Below are 17352 nucleotides of genomic sequence, written 5' to 3'. Positions count from 1 at the left end.
TATGATTATTAAATAAATTTTAATTAAATTAAACAAATATTTCAATATGGAACAAATTTGACATGACAAAACCTATTGTCACCCTATAATTCATCATGATTCTCACATGTTATCTTACATGTGACATGATATATATCTTATCTTCACGACCTATTTTCCTATTTATCATTTCCTCATTTTCTAAACTTTTTTATTTTTTAATTTTTGTCATCTTTCTAGGCATTTTCTCTTGTCCTCATCTTCCCCACCATTACCAATCAAAACCTACATTTTAGTAATCATATAATTGAACCCTCATATATCAATTTTCCATGTTCTCTTGCCAACAATCCACCATACAAGAAGACCTAAAATTTACCAAAATTCCAAATGGCCTTAATGGGTCCACATCTTTCTTCACAAGGATGTGTCCTTTCGATGTGGGATCACATGTCTCCACATCTTTCCATGCACTAATATTTTAATTTCCTAGGCATGAATCATGGACTTTGTCTACCCATTTTCATATAGCAAATGACCCCATGCTTCATTACTTTAAATTAACATCATTTTCATATCATTTGTGGAAAACCACTCTCCATATATAAAAAGCAAACATTTGTCATACTATAAAATATTATAAGTCTCAATCATATGATCAATAGTGATAAGTACACTTGTACATAAAACTTGTTAAGTAATGAAATTTGGCCACTCATGTCTATGGATGTTTATTATGAGCTTCTTAGTAATGAATTACTTTTCTACCAAATCCTTTTTGATACGACATTCGATATTGCAAATAGATATTTTCATAATGGATTTCATGAATGGAGTGAGGCTACGAGAAAATGATGATGGCAATGTTTTCTTAAAACAGCTGTCAAGAAATTGTTTTTAAAAACAATTTTTGTAAATAATCTTTGAGTTTTCGAAAACTAAATTCTATGTAAAAATTTAAATATAAAAATTGTTTTCTCGGCTTATTTTCTATAAATGTATAATGTAAAAATTTTGAAAATATTCCTCATATTTTTAATTATTACTTAAAACACTATACAAAATAACTCAAAATACCCCAAATCTATAATAAAAAACAATATGTTTTTATAACAAATTGAAAACAAATATTTTTTGTCAAAAAATTTGTTAAAAATGTTTCCTAAATTAAAAAATGGTTTTTTTTTTAATTTTAAAGAATAAAAATTTATTTTATGAATAATTTTCAAACATACCCCTATGTTTTTTATTTTTTATTTTTAAGTTTTAGAATAGATGAATTTATTAAAGTGAAATTGGAGAGACGATTTTGTGTGAATCCCATGTGGAAAAAATCCTATATTTTTAGAAATATTTTAGAAATTGTCTTTTTTTTAAAAAAATAAAAAAATAATATATATATATATAGATATATTTCTAATAAATGTCATACATTTGTCAAAAATCCCATAAAAGATTATTAATGCCTAGGACTGAAGATTGAATTAGACTCTGGCAGGACTTTTTGTGGGCCAAGCATCAAGCCCAGCCTAAAAGTTTTTAAGCCGAAATGGTATCAAGACTTGTTTGGTCTGGGCTTTTTGGCTATGGGCCTGGCCCATAGAAGAAGCCACCATAGGAAGAATAGGCAAATAAAAACCACAAAAGCAGATTAAAGACATTACACGTGGCACCTTGCCATAGGTCCAAATACCCTCCTAGATAAGCAGTCGTATCACTTTATCACAGCCAATATATTATTTCATAAAAAAATAGGAAAAAATTCAAATTTCAAATCACAGGCTCGCAACGGTCTTTTTTTTCAAAAATCTTCAACGTCACCTTTCTCCCTATATATAAAGACCTCAATCTCCAAAGCCTCCGCAAAACCCTTCCGTCTTTCTCTCTCAGAAAGTTTTCCATAGAAACAAACAGCAAAAAGTCACCAACACCCATTCCTTCTACAGCCATGGATTTTCAGAGTCTCACAAGGAGAGAGCTCCAAACTCTGTGCAAGAAGAACAAGATCCCAGCCAACATGACCAATGTGGCCATGGCTGATGCTCTCAAGGCTCTGCAAAATGTAATCTTCTCTTTGAATCCCTGAGATCCCATATTTTATTTTTGGTGATTTTGTTTTGGATGTTGATTTATTTTGCCCCGCAATCTGTTTGGTTGCTTAGACAAGCAAAGGGAAATTTTGGATTTTATGGTTTTTGTGGTGATATTTTCATTGAACCCTTCAAACCCCATTTTTTGATTTTTGGTTATCCTTCTGGAGCCTTGATTTTTTTTCCCTAGGACTGTTTGGTGGCTGGGAAAATGGAGCAAAGAGAAGAAAAAGAAATTTTCAGTTTTGTATTTTGCTGTTGTTTTTTCGGTGATTGCTTTGAATCCTTCAAAACCCCTTTTTCAATTATTGGCCACTATCGTTTGGATCTAGATATTGTTATCCTCTGGATTGTTTGGTTGCTGAGACAAGAGAGGAAAAGAATACAAAATTTTGAGTTTTGGATTTCTTGTTGTTTTTCTTTTTAGTGGTGGACTCAAATGGTTGCATCGGACCCAAATCTGATTTTCTCTAGAATCATAGAAAGCCCAGTTTTTATTTCTCCCTGGTTGTGTCTTGAATCTTGATTTTACCCTTCCATACTGTTTGGCTGTTGAGAAAACGGAGGACAAGAAAAGAACAGTTTAACTTTGAGTTTTCATATTTTCTGCTGTTTCTGATTCTCAAACAATGAAGCCAAATAACTGTATTGGTGGATGCAATATTTTGCTTTCATGGTTTCTAAATCAAATCAAATTCATCATTTTCCTTTCTGTTCTTTTCCTGCCATTTCTCAGCAACCAAATGGGCATTCCCGTCTGCTTCCATTCTTGTGCAAGGAATCTAATTTTCTCAAAAACCATGTATTATTTCAGGTTGACGGACTTGAAGAGCTCCTCAACCCATCTGAATCCCAAAACCCCCAATCCCCAGAAAAGCCAGAAATTGGATCACCGGAGATTCCTCGAACAGTTTGCAGAACATCCACAAGAAGAAGGCCCATCAAGGCAGCAGAAGAGCCTGAAAGTTCACAGACTCTGACCCGGACTCACCGTGGAACCAGGAGGATCAAAGAAGAGGTAAATCAGGAGAAGAGTGAAGTACGCCAAACTCCAGCCGTGCCCAGCAGCCGGAAAAGGGCTCCAGCAGCCTCAGCTCGCCAGAAGACGGTGACCCGGGTGGAGCAAAGCTCGGTGCAGCGAGTGTATAGCACACGAAGGTCAGCCAGGTTATCAGAGAAGTTGCCCAGAACAGAGCCCATGGAGGTTGAATTCTCCAAGGTGATGACCAAAGATTTTGATGGAGATGAAGAGGAAAACAAGGGTATGTATGGCTTCCGTTCGTTTGATTGGTTAAGGCAACATTGCAGTCCTTTTTTTTTTTTTCCAGGAAAATTGAAAAAAATGAGAGAATTTTGAGTGTTTTCAATTATGCTGTATGGTATTTGGGGATTCTAAGGAAAAGTGAGCTAAAACAGTTGAATTAGACCTCAGTTGAATGCAGTGTTTACATTTTCTTGCTTGCCAGACAATAAAATTCTAGCATTAACCACATTTTCTCAGGAGCTAAATAAACATGCTACGATTTAAGATTTCGTTGTCTTCTAACATTGATCACTATGCAGGAGCTGATTCACAGACAATATCAGAAGATAATTCAAAGATAACCGATGATTCAGAGGTCATTTCAAAGTCTGTCCTGAGTGGAAATGATTCAAAAGCTGAAGTTGAAGAGAATACTGGGGATTCTGCCAAACCCGATAATTCAGATTTTCTTGAAGTTTCCGAGGAAAAAGATGAAGCTCATGATGAGCAGGAGAACACAGGCGAGTACTCAGTAATTTTTCTCAATTCAAAACCAATATTGAAATGGTTTGATCTTGATTGATGATTAACAGTTGTGTTTCCATCTTCAATATGCAGAAGCTGAGCTGCAGAAAAATTCAGAAGTGGATTGTGAGAAAATGGAAGGATCAAATAAACTTCTGAGTGAAATCCTGAAAACATCAGTGCATTTGAATGATGAAAGCACAGTAAAAAAAGGTAAACAAACATTCAATCTTTTCCTTCTGGGCCTGTTGTACTTGGCTGTTTACAGTTTTGTGGTTTCTGATGATGAAAAGTTTTGCTGGTGTTTCTTCAGTTATAATGTCAAATACCAAAAATTGGAATGAGGGTTTGAAACTGGAGAATGAGCAGCAGCACGGGGAATCTGATCTGGAACTGGACCTTACTGCTCCACCACAAGCTTCTGTTGATGATTCAAGTTGTGATTCTGAGACACGAGAGTTGAATTTGTCAAACACCAAAAATCTGAATGAGGACTCAAAACTGGAAAATGAGCACAGGGAATCTGATCTGGAACTGGATCTTACTGCTCCACTACAAGCTTCTGTTGATGATTCTGAGAAACCAGAGTTGAGTATGAGTGCCTTTGCTGATGAAGTTGTATGCCAAAACCCAGTGAGCATGGACTCTGAAATGAATGTGACCAGTGAAGGAGAGCCTGACGATGATGATGATGGCAAGGTAGCAGATCAAGGCGACTGTGAAGAATTCGATATGGATTTGAACAAGAAGGCTGGGGATGCATTTTCCGGTGAATCGGGTTCTGATTGCTCTGTTGTTGATCAATCAGAAGCACAGGTTGAGCTTGAATTTGCCAAACTGGGAAGCATGGACTTTGAGGATGTTTCACCTCCCTCCAATGGTTATGATCCAATGTCGATGACTGGAGAGCCTCATTCTGAAGTTTGTGTTAATGTTGATGAGACCAACAACTTAGTTGAACCATTGCCCAAGGGAGACGAAATGTCGGTTGTTTTTCATGAACTGAACACTGCAGAAGAAAATGCCATGGCAGTCTACAAATTCCCTTCATTGTTGGACAATTTTCCAACTCCAGTAAAGATAACGAGTCCTCATCGTCCAGCATCCAACACTGCAGTTTCAGGCAGAACCCCATTGTCTCCTTTGGCAGCTTCCCCACTTCTAGGCCAGGCTCCTCTTCCAACCCTGTCAACTCCAACCAGGAAATCATCAAGCAAGATGCCTTCAGCCACAAAAATGATGACACTCCTTTCTGACAACAAGGAGAACCTAGACAACAGTGGCAGGAAAATGGTGCTTAAAACTCAGACGGAAAAGAAGAAAAACAGCAGGGACACTGCCGAGGATATAATGCTGAAGAAGTTCAGTGACACCAGTTTAAGGCAGCTGAGGAAGATGTTCAAAGAGAAGCTGCAGATCAAGGAAAATACAAACAAAAACAATGAAGATATGAATGATGTTATGGAGGTGAGCCCAACATTCAAATGTTGTCATGATTGCTAGAGTGAATCAGAGTGTTAATACATACTAAAAATTTGTTGTTTCTTGACCTTGTAGGTGGCCAAGATGAGACCAGCCTTGCAGACACTGCCAGAGAACCGTATGGCTGAGGTTGAAACTGGAAAGGAAAACTGATAGAAGGGAAGCAATGAAACAACTTTTTCCATGCTAAATTGAATTTTCGCCCTGGGGTTTTTACAGACACTTGCATTGCCTCCTACTCGGGCAATATCAGAGTTTTGGTGATATTTTTCTGTGTTCTTTATTGGTTTTTCGAGCTTAAAAGATAGATACTGCTGCAATAATGGGTGGGGCTTCTCACCCATAACACCCAGAACTGTTTTTGCCTCCTACTCCGGCAATATCAGAGTTTTGATGATATTTTTCTGTGTTCTTTATTGGTTTTTCGAGCTTAAAAGATAGATACTGCAATAATGGGTAACACCCATAACACCCAGAACTGTTTTTGGTCCTACTCGGGCAATATCAGAGTTCTGTCTCTTTTTCATTCATTTTTTTTTTTTTTTTTCAGTTTTTCAAGCTTAAAGATACTGTAATAACTGTGGTGGTGCTCACCCAGAATATTGATTTTCAATTAGTAAGAAAGAAATCCAACATTTAAGGGCCATCCATATCCATTACCTTTTTACCTTTTAGTTTAGAATAAGGCCATCAAACTGCTATATGCTTTCATCCTTGAAGATTTTGATGATTAAGAATTATGGACATAAATTAAAAAATTTGTTTTTGAATTCAAGCTAAGCATACACATATCATACATTTCAAACAAGTGGTCTTGTCCCCCATTTGAACTGTGGAAGGCATTATTAGACCCAAAAAAACTCAAGATATTTTGAATTTACAAGCAAAAAACTTTCTCTGGCCATTGATGCTGCTCAAGTCTATGCCAATAAACAGAAAACAATCAAATTCCCATCTTGATACAGGTGTTTAGTTAGACATCACAGTAAACTGATGATATCAGCCCTGTATCAGAATCGAAGGAACCTCATATTCCATGGAAAGTACAGAATGAAGGGCTCAAAACAAATGAGATGGTGCAGGAATAGAAAGCTTAAAACGATTCATGGACCACCTGCAGGATAGGCAATTGAGGTAGAGTTAGCCTATTCGTTATGGGGAATCAACGCTTGAAACCTAAATGGCCTTTGCAAAATCAAGATTGGAAGAGGAATGACAAAATCAATCAGTAAAAAAAGGGTCAATGCAATATCACTGGCAGGTTCTGTGATCTGGTTTCGGGTTGTCAAAAATAACTGATAGTTCAAGACAGTAGAAACACTTATCCCTTGGTTTAGTTTCCTGGACCTTTCCTGACTTGCCTAATTAAAAACAGGGAAATACTATCTCAAGAATGGACTCCTGTCAATCAATCCACCCAAACTTCATCCCAACAGTTTACCATCAAAGCTTTAACTGCATTCATGGAAGCCTCAACAAAGTTCCCAAAGACCTTTCACTGAATAATTTTAGTTATTTCGGACATACACTTGCCTGGTCACTTGCCAAATGTTCAATAAAATCAATCATCCAGCGAAGGAACCAAACTTACTAATCAACCTTATTCATTGAAAGTTCTCTTGCAGATATATCACACCAATGCTTCTATGAATGTCTTAGACACTAAAAACTATAGATTTGAGATAAAATTTGAGTGTTTGGACTGGCAGACAACCATAGCAAGACATTACATTTGTAAAATCACTAGTTATGCAATTTATGATAAGTATTTCCAATGGCTTTAATATACGAGTCGATTTCACACAAGTATCTAAAAAGAGCTCTTTCATATTTGGACCATTTACAGCAATTATTCACATATCATTTCCTAGCACATAATTATAGAGGTTTTTGGTGGCCTGTTCTTCTTTATTTATATACATTCCTCTACCCATGTTTGCACTAGAGTTTTACATACAAGGAAGCAAGAAGATACACGAGTCATATGGTTGGAAAAAGATGCTAACCCAGGAAAATTATAACCAAAGATGCAACACAGAACAATATAAGAACTTTTTTTTTTTATATATTTTCTTTCAAAAGTGTGTTAAAAAAAACCATAATATATGGGAGCAAACAAAATATTATCCCATGTAAATTAGCAGGTTCAAGCCCAATTTCCAATAAAACTTTAGCTTAGGCCTCAACAAACTCACTAGAAATCTGCAGCAAAATGTCTTGCTATGATTACCTAAATTCCACAAAATTCTGGTAGGCATAATTGATCATTTACAAGTGTAAATACAGATTGGAGTAATCCAAGAGAACTAAGCATACAAGATATTGCATTTAGATGGTTTGCTCCTTCTGAAATTTTCTCTTTCATTTGCTCCACTTCCTTTTGAGTTGCCCCCCATCCAAATGCCTTCTATTTCCTAAATGATAACAGTTTGGACTCCATGGTAGGAGCATGGAGATGAAACAAACACTCAGTAGTTGGGATAAGGCTTTATAGAATCATACATGATAATTGTCACTAGAAATGAAAATTAATGACTATGAGTGCATTGAAATACCATGTACAAGGATTCTAAATGTGAAGGAGCTTGCATTGGCTACTTGCATCAAAAGGAACTGATATTTTTTGGAAGTCAATAGGAATAACTATTCTTTGTTTAGTTCCCTTAAGCCTTTTCTAACTTGCATAAATTAAAAATTAGGAAATCCTATTTCCAGAATGGATTGCTGTCAATCAACCAACCCACCCAAACTTTAACCAAACAGTTTAACATCAAAGCTTTAAATGCATTCATGGGAACCTCTAGAGTTCTAAAAAGGGCTATTACTGAGTAGTTTTCATAATGCTGGACACAAACTTTCCTGGTCATTTTTACCAGCCTAACCAATTATTCATGGACTGTTCTTTTAAAGACACACCACCTTCAGGTTTCCTTGCCTGCAGCAGAAACAGGACACTAAAACCATATATTTGAGGTAATGTTTTAAGTGGTTGGACTAACAGGCAACCATTTCAAGATATTGTACACACATTCGTCAATTTATGCGAAGTATAGAAGTTTACGGTACTAATAATGGCTTTTATACAAAGATAATGGTTGATTTCACACAATATCTGAAAAGAGCTCCTTCATATTTGGACCATTTGCAGTAGGTTCTTTCACAGATCAAGAACATACCACAAAAATATTTAATGCATCCTAATTACTATAGTTCAAAATGTTCACAGGGATATTGATGCCGTTAGATGTGAGAAGGGAACAGAGGCTTAAATTTATAGACTGTTGCATGCAGAGACCCAAATGGGTGCATTAGTCTAATATTTGATCAACAAGATGCACCCTTAAAGATCAGGAAGCTATAAGGTTGAATTACTGTTTGAAAACCAAGCTAAGGTGTCACATCATCACCCTAGATGAACCACAGCACAGTTTAATTCTTAGTGACATGATTCCCAAAAGTTTTCACTGAACTATCGTTCTGTAACTACAGGCATTCCCTACACATACTTAAGCTAGAGATTCACTTGCAAGGTAGCAAAAGGCTACAAGAGGGCCAATTGGAAATATGAATCTAGACCAGGCAAAAATAGCAATCAAAGATGCAAAGCAGCTTCTTTTGCTTTCTATTTGAACAACATTAGGAAAAAAGAAAAAAAGGAAAGGACGTTGATTCTGTGGAGCAAGCAGAACATTACCCCAATAAAACCAGGATACTTAGGCCCAATTTACAGCAGGTAGAACTTTAGCTTATCATTCAACAAACTTGAAAAACCTGTATGACAATCAATAATTTTAATTTGTGAGTTGAAATTCTTCAAACGAATCCTATATGACAATATAATATTCAATGTAAACACAATCACACACAAGACAATCAATTTTATGTGGAAAACCCTTACACTAACTTGTGGAGATAGAAGACCATGGAGTCTAAGACATCTAATCTAATAATCCACTATATGAGATCAAGATATACGAATTTACCTAAAAGTTTTACCCTAAAGACTTACTCTCCAGTACCTATATCATGATCCACGTTCGCAACGCGACACCTCCAATGCTCCGATGGATTCACCTCAGCCTTTGAGGGATGGAAGTCCTTCCAACAACCCAGAATTCGATTGGTGAATTCTTGAGAGAGTTTGGGAATGATAAGGCAAGTTAGGGTTGATTCTTTCAAAGCATCCAACCCAAAAACAAGTTAAGAAAGAATTTATATAGGTCCTAAGACCTAGAGGATTGGTAACTAGAATTTTTCAAAAAGAACAAATCCTTAATTTCCAAAAAAGTGATCTATGATATTCTAGCAGATTTAGAGGGATTGTTTGAGCGCACTTAACCACAACTCGATTGCTTCGGGTACTTGAGCGCTTGAGCGGTGATGGTGCTTGAGCCACCCTGTTTTTCCAAAACATAAAATAAAATACAATTTGGCTCTAAAAAAATTTACTGATCCAATCCAACCCTTTAACTACTTAACTTGCCATTAAATAAACCTTTTTAGACTTACCTGTGACTTTCTGATTGAACAAACAACAACCTCGAATCTTCAATAAAGAGTAAGTCACTATTTAAAAAGTTTTCTATGTTAGAATGAAAAGGAACAAAATTGCCAACAAACATAGTACAAGAACTCATTGTCCTAACAATCTTCCTCTTTAACAATTTTGTGTCAAAACACTATTACATAAAACCCCCAACACTTTCAAACAGAGTTTACATAACTCTCAATCACACCCATCTAAATCTAATCATCCAAACACATGTTGGGAAGTGAAAGATGCATCAAGATCCAGTAAACTATTCCAATACTTGTAATTTGCACACACTGAAACACAATTACCCAGGTAAAGCGGTGTGTGGGAAAAAAATATAGCCATGTAATCAAGATACAGTAATAGGGAAAAGAAATAGAAATGATTACAATCAAGATGCACCCCATGCATACGACCAATAATGCTATTAAAACATATCAATCCAATCCAACAATCAATCAACCAAGTCTCCCCATTCCCATGTCTCCCTCTTTTTGTTGCAAAATAGACAAAGAGTAACATAAGAGCAATAAAGTGCAAAGACAAAGAGAAACGTGATATCCATATATATATATAGAGAAAAAGGGAAACAACAAGGATAAAGAGAGTAAGCACAAATATCCAGACCAAAAACATATCAAAAGTAAGAACCAAGAACGGAGCCAAACCAACTTTAGTGTATACATAAAGATCCTAACAAAATAAGTTAAGCATCATGATTCGGTGGAGGTGGTCGTGGTGGAGGAGCAAAGCTCGAGGAACCCTAAGAATGAATCCAAGAGATAATTTAAGAGAGCTACCCCTCAATACCTCTAAAGTGAGTGTCTATCTCTAGTTCATGCAAATCCAAATGAGTGGTCATAAAATCCATCAGAAGGTGGAGCCGATCAATGGAGCCCATCACCTATTAGAGCATAGGGGCATCAAATGGAGGAATCAAGTGAGCGAATGAGCAAGAAAGACCACCACAACCCCGACTATGGTGCCCACAAGGAGTAGGCTTAGGGAAGTCAACCTCTAGTATAGGAGGATCTTGCCCCATGGCTTAAAGTTCCTCTCCCTTGGCCGTAACTTCCTATGCATCTTCTTATCTTTTTTTGGAATTTATTTTTTAAGATATTCTAGTCATATACTGAATTTTTGCATACTAATTGCTCTTAATGTTTAATTCACAATGAATGAATGTTTCATAGCTTATTATTCATTGTTGTTTTGTTATATATCATATATGGATACGGATGCTGGTTTTTCTTTGGTCAAATGACGCTTAGATAATAATTTAGAATTATACTTGTGATGCCCATGTTTTGATTAGTTGATTATATGCTTTGTTATAATCCTTGCTTCTTACATCTTATATATATCTAAAAGTTGTATGCATGCCATGTAAGAATACTGATGTCTTTGTGAGTCCATGTTCTCTCTTTATGCCATGTAGATATCATGCATGTTAAGTTTTATTTACATAATTGTTTGTTATTATCTTTCATCCTAACCATCTCCATTCGTATTGGAAGCGCATTGCGTTTAAGATATGTTGTTCAGGTACGCTCTCCACCTTTCACCTTTAATTTTATGAGCATGCATGTTTTGTATGAACTTCATATCTGATACTATCCTTGACTGCTTTGATTGTTATTTGATTTTTTTTTTTTATGAGATACATGTTATATACCTTGTTGTTTGATCTAACTCCATCGTCTTATGATAGTGCTTGAAGAAGCATCTTAGGTACGCTTGCTAACTCTGCTTTATGATTGTGACTGAGAATGATTGTTTGTTTGCTCATTATGTAACTAGAATTTAGGTAAACACTTTAGTCTTTCTTAGTATCATAAGTCAATCAATTAATTGTCACATTTCCCCCAACCGAACCAATGGAGACCTTTTTAGGGTTTAGAGAGGTGCTACATTTTTAAGGTATTTTCCTGATAAGTAGCCTGATCCCTGGACCTGGACTTGGGGTTTTCAAAGATAAGTTTTTCCAAAAGTTTAAGAAGTCATTTTTCTTAGGATTTTAGTATCTTATTTTATTTTCCCTATAAAAAAAAAATAATAAGTGGCTCCAGTGTTTTATAAAATATAGTTTTTCACCAAAAAAAAAAAAATCCAAGTCTCACCATCAAGTGGGGACGTATGTAAAAAATGCAAGTTCACAAATTGGCAACTCCACTAAGGACCTAGAAGATCAAACTTGAATACTAGTTGAGGAAAATGTGACATTTAATTGGTCGATTAAAGGGTACCTTTTCTTTTTGGCAAGGTGATTTGGATTGTTTGCTTGATTGATTTGATATCTTAGCATGCTTTTATTCATGCTTATCTTGTGTGATCACATGATTGCTTGTTCACATTGAGCATGATTCACTCTCACTTATGTTTAGGTAGGATATTATTGTATGTTATTTATTTGTTTTGCATGATTGATTGTTGCATGGCAACCCACTTCTTGCATGATGTATGATTGCGTGTCTATGTTTACTTTCTAGATTTAGATCATAGGCTTTTTTAGATGTACCCACACCCTTCATTGTGCACTTTAGGTTACGCCCAAGTGTAAAGAGATGTTAGAGCCTTTACCATTACAAAACCTCCTTGGATGTGAGATAGTGCATGTGTGGAGGTAATGATTACCTTGCATGAAAGCATCTTGTCTCTTCGGAGGCATGCCGGAGGTTGCATACCATTGGAGGGTATGATCGTTTCTACGAAAGATCCCTTTAACATACCCCTTTTAATTTATATAGTCACCTTGGCCTTGTAGGTTAACTTCAGGGCCAATTAGGATTTCATTCCTACATGTGGGTGCATTTGCAGACCTCCAGAGCTACCTGTCATAGTTGGGTTCAGTTACCCTTTTCATAGTCTCTTATTAGTGTGTTAAGAGACTGGTATCAAATTGAGCATATCTGAGTTACCTTCCTGCGTATTTGTCAGTTGGTTTCTATAGGGCTTCCTTCGTACCCTATCTTATCTAGTGCTTCCGTATTTGTAGGATGGTTAGTATATCCGATCTGGGTTCAACATCTTGGACTAGAGTCGGAGGTAGATTGACCGGAGTATCGGATTAATCAGATCAAAGATCAGATAAGAGAGATATGGATTCACAAATAGTTACTATCAATCAGTTTGTTGCATCCATGGCTTCAATTAAGGAGGCCATAGCTGGTCTTGGCTAGAGAATAGATGGGCAACAGGCCCAACAGGTCTCGATTTAGGAGGGCACACAGTACGACCCTATAATACCATCATCTCCCCCACCTAGTCAGTCAGCTTTACAGCCTACACCGTTCATTTTGCATAGTCAAATTGAGATTGCCCTACAGCTTGTCATTTCGACTTCAAAGGACACCCATGCTCGTATGAACAGACTTGAGCAGAGGATGAAGCAGATGAGGGTCTTAGATGGAGCCATCACTTGGGATGATTTCAGTAAAGCACCAATGGCTAATTTATCGACCAAGTTTAAGAAGCCCAAGATTGAGAGGTACATAGGCCTAGGTTACCCTCGCATTCACTTGCGCATTTATAATACTATTATGAGAGCCTATGTCTTTGAGTGGTGCAGCTCAATGTTGCTTCGCATCATTAGATGTTTCACGCCGCAAGACTTGGGATGATTTGACCTAGGAGTTCTTGAAGCAGTTTGCTTTTAACACAGTTGTTAATGTTTCAAGGAAAGAGCTAGAGGCTTTGAGACAGAGGTCAGAGTAGTTAGTAACTTCATTTATTTGTCACTAGAGGAAGAAGATTGCACAAATTGTCAATTGCCCTTAAGAGAAAGAGCAGATTAGTATGATTACGAGGAGTCTACAACTTAGGTTCGCTACACACTTGATGGGATTTCCATAGACGGGTTTTGGGTCACTAGAATAAGTGCTTTACGGTATAGAAGAAGGTATTTCCCATGGATTATGACTAGATTCTTCTCCTTCTGATTCTAAGGGGAAGAAGCCATCAGGAGGACAAAGATCAAGGGATGTGAGTACTATCAATTCTGTTGGACCGAGACCCCCTAGACGTTATGAACCAGTTGGATAGACCTTAGGAGCTTATTACCCACCGCCTTATGCTCAGTATAGACCTCCTGTTCCCTCTCAACCCCTAGCTTCGACATATCTATACTTAGTCTCGCAACCCGTTTTTGAACTACACCAAAACACAAAGGGCTTCTCCAAGACGTCTAGAACAACAAAAAAATAAAATAAATAAAAATAAAGCACAAACACTCATTCAAATATAAGATTTAATTAAAAAAACAAACATAAAGTTCTAAAATGTCCAGAACTAGACAGAAAACAATAATATCCATAAATTGAATTCTTAAAAAAATCTAGAGGCTTTATAAATTCATACAAAAAGTTACACATGTCCTTTAAGGTATCTAGATCACACAAAAAATAAAGCCAAGACCAGGGACCACTCAAAAGAATTTTTAAAACACTCAAATCGATCAGCTTTCCAAAATCGAACAAGTACAATAGGTGAGACTTTGAAAAATCATCTCCCTCTAAAAAACATATATTTCAATATTTATGTGTCAAAATTCAATTTCAGGAAGCAAAGAATTTAGAAAAAATATTCATTTAAATTAAAAAAGTCAAAAAGTAATTTAATTTTATAAAATGCTCTCGGATGTACAGTATAAGGCCAAAACAGAACATGTTGAAAGAAGAGATCCCAACTCAACTTTGAGAAAAGTTTTTTGATTGAAACAACATTTTAGAATCAACTTCAAAAAGTAATATCATACATATTTTAGAACACTCCAAAATAATTGAAACGAATTTTTTTCCGAAAGGGTCAGTCAACTTCAAATAAAAAGATTCACCAAGGCCAAGAACATTCTTATCAGTTTGGGAGCACAAGTTCAAACCTATGTGAAAAAAACAAATTTTGGAAAACCAAAAAAGAGAATGCAACTTTGTTGAAATGAGTTGCATATTTTTAAAAGAAAGTGAGATCTTTGTCCTAAAACCTAGAATGGATTTTTTTTCAAAGTCTTTAGATGATTTAAATTCTTTAGAAAATGATTTTAGGGGAAGTAAAAGGAACCAAGTGAATTAATAAATCCCAATTAATAGACACAAAAAGGATTTTTAAGTTTCTAACTTAAAGGGATTAAAGAAAACATAAGAAATGCTAACTTGGATTCCCTTTTTGGCAGTCATATTTATGATGGAGAAAATTCATTTTTTGAAAAAAAAAAAAAAAGTAATTTTGACTCGACTCAAAATGTCTATTTCTAAAAAGATTTTTTTTTTTCCATAAAAAAAAGGTTTAGATTCAAGAATTAAATGAGGTCAATCAAAAGCAGAATTATCAACTTGAAGGCATGACATGGATTTAATTAAAACTAAATGAAATCAACCAAACTAAAATTATCAACTAAGACATAGCATGGATTTAATTAAAATAAAAATTCTGAAAAAACTTAATAATTAACAAGAATCAATCAAACTAAAAGAAACATCAACTTGAAGACATGGCATGGATTTAACTAAAGCTAAAATTATAAAAACAAAATGAAACCAATCAAACTAAGATTATCATGTATATCATGGATTTAAATTGATTTGAATTACCGTGTATATCATGAATTATCCTTTCCTAAAATAGGAGAGGTTAGATATATATTCTAATGTATCTCTTGACTTCTTGTGAAAGAGAATAATTCAGAATTTCACAATCTTATTTAAATGAACATCATTCAAGCACACAAACTCGAGCAATATAACAAAAAATTGTCAACCACAAAGAATGCACCAATATAGCTTCCTAATGGTGCTAAAATTCACTCTGTGCACAATATATATTTGATCATATAGCTCATCCTTCAATAATTTGCTCATCTTACCTACCATAGCTTTGGAAGTTCTATGTTATTTATCATATATTAGGCTAAATACACTCGGTGTATGAGCTCGAATCACAGTTTGTAATTTGGCTGTTAATATCTTCTCAATTCTATTACCAGCACACTCAGTGTCAACTTTTAGGATCATATATGAGACATTTTAATAAAAATAGATCATTGTAGGAAAGTAGATGTCATAATAATCTTACTAGCTTTGAAAATGTTTAAATAACATTTCGAAGTAATGCTAATCAATAGGGAATGTATCAAAATGTTTGTGATGATTTTTTCAGTGAAATCTTCACCATGTTCAAGTCCAAATATGAAAAAGCTCATTCTGGCTAATTGTGTCAATACTAACTAATATTTCTCGAGAAGTCAATAGAAATACTTATTCCTAGTTTAAATTTCATAGACCTATCTTGAATAGCATAAATCAAAATTTTCATAAATACTACCTCAAGAACAGTTTCTTGTCAATCAACCCGCTCAAACTTCACCTTAAAGTTTAAGCATTTGGACTGATAAAAACCCTTTAGCAAGATATTGTATCAAGTTTATCAATGAATTTCTCAATTTATGCAATTAAAGAAAGTTGAATGGCTCTATATATGTAATAAGTATTTCCAATGGCAATCTTACAAATATATTAGTCAATTTCACATGAGTTTTCAAAAATCTATTGTTTCATATTTGGTTGCAGTCAATATTTCACAAATCAAGAACATCATCACAAACATTTCTAATGCATGCTAATTGCATATACTTCAAAATATATAGTTAAATCATAATTTTACAAGTAAAAATGAAAATGGGATTCATTCAGGAAACCTAACCTTACATGAGCTCACAAGTAGATGGTGGGTCCTTCTTGAATTTCCCCTTGGTTTGCTACCACTCATCTTTTTCTTTTTTATCTGCTCCACTTTCAAAGTAAGGGACATGAGGGTGAAATCAATGTGTATAAAAAAAAATTCAAGTATTGAGTGCAAGCACTTGATATAAACAAGTAGGAGTGAAACACTAAAACATTATAACGTGATAATATTGAGTCTATCTTATCTAAATAAGCATCCTTTAAGCACATAAAACTTCAAGCAATGGAACAGCCAATCACTAACCATAAAGCACACATTAGTATAACTTCCTTGATGGTGCTACTATTCAATCAATGTGGACAAAATACTTTTGGTCATATAGCTCAGCTTTTGATAGTTTGCTCACCCTTTTTTTTAATAAAAAACAAACTTTTATTTATATGAATTAGAAGTACAATTGAAGGATGAGGGATTTTTCCCAAAATGTACAAACACTTATAAAAAGAAGAGGAGGAACCCTCCAACATACAAGAAGTGTATATAATTTAATTGCCACTCTGAAGTTCACCCAAACCCTAACAAAAATGGACCCAAAGCAATTTTTTGCCCTTTCTATCTTAACCCTTTGTACTAAATACCACTTCCAATCAAGTTGAATAAAATTGAGGGAAGTGCTTGTGGACCCACATTTTTAATGTGCATTCCCACTCAATGGAAAGACTCATTTTTATAGTAAAAATTTTAATTTTGAAAATTAGAGTTGTCACTTAGTTCCATTTATTTTTAAAGTAAAAAAAGTTAAAATAAATAAATAAATTGTGAAA

General features: G+C 35.1%; 1 protein-coding gene and 1 long non-coding RNA gene across 3 annotated transcripts; one reads left to right on the top strand and one right to left on the bottom strand.

Annotated features, from left to right (window-relative positions):
- The first annotated feature begins 1831 nt into the window (after positions 1-1831).
- On the top strand, positions 1832-5963 carry LOC117934037 (altered inheritance of mitochondria protein 21-like). 2 transcript variants are annotated; one of them, XM_034855631.1, is made up of 7 exons: positions 1832-2041; positions 2884-3331; positions 3633-3833; positions 3931-4050; positions 4151-4596; positions 4678-5304; positions 5395-5963. In XM_034855631.1, the coding sequence occupies exons 1-7, from the start codon at positions 1928-1930 to the stop codon at positions 5470-5472; spliced, it is 2034 nt and encodes a 677-aa protein (XP_034711522.1). In that variant the 5' UTR covers positions 1832-1927; the 3' UTR covers positions 5473-5963. The 2 variants fall into 2 exon arrangements, with proteins under 2 accessions (XP_034711522.1, XP_034711521.1); XM_034855630.1 differs by having other exon boundaries at positions 4151-5304.
- On the bottom strand, positions 3460-17046 carry LOC117934040. Its single transcript, XR_004654411.1, has 6 exons — positions 16547-17046; positions 9339-9885; positions 9014-9090; positions 4383-5022; positions 4061-4282; positions 3460-3938 (listed from the first exon to the last, which is right to left on the bottom strand). It is a non-coding gene; the product is annotated as an uncharacterized LOC117934040 (long non-coding RNA).
- Between the last annotated feature and the right edge of the window lie 306 nt (positions 17047-17352).

Source organism: Vitis riparia, chromosome 16 (assembly GCF_004353265.1).
Source record: "Vitis riparia cultivar Riparia Gloire de Montpellier isolate 1030 chromosome 16, EGFV_Vit.rip_1.0, whole genome shotgun sequence".
Taxonomy (NCBI): Eukaryota; Viridiplantae; Streptophyta; class Magnoliopsida; order Vitales; family Vitaceae; genus Vitis; species Vitis riparia.
The sequence above is the reverse complement of the archived record's forward strand: the minus strand, read 5'-3'. Positions and strand labels throughout refer to the sequence as shown.

What these genes read in the sequence shown, in the direction of transcription:
- LOC117934037 (XM_034855630.1), top strand. Translation starts at nt 1,928, where the DNA reads ATGGATTTTCAGAGTCTCACAAGGAGAGAGCTCCAAACTCTGTGCAAG. An exon ending in CTCTCAAGGCTCTGCAAAAT is followed by an intron (nt 2,042 to 2,883) that starts GTAATCTTCTCT and finishes GTATTATTTCAG; the next exon opens with GTTGACGGACTTGAAGAGCT. An exon ending in TGAAAGCACAGTAAAAAAAG is followed by an intron (nt 4,051 to 4,150) that starts GTAAACAAACAT and finishes GTGTTTCTTCAG; the next exon opens with TTATAATGTCAAATACCAAA.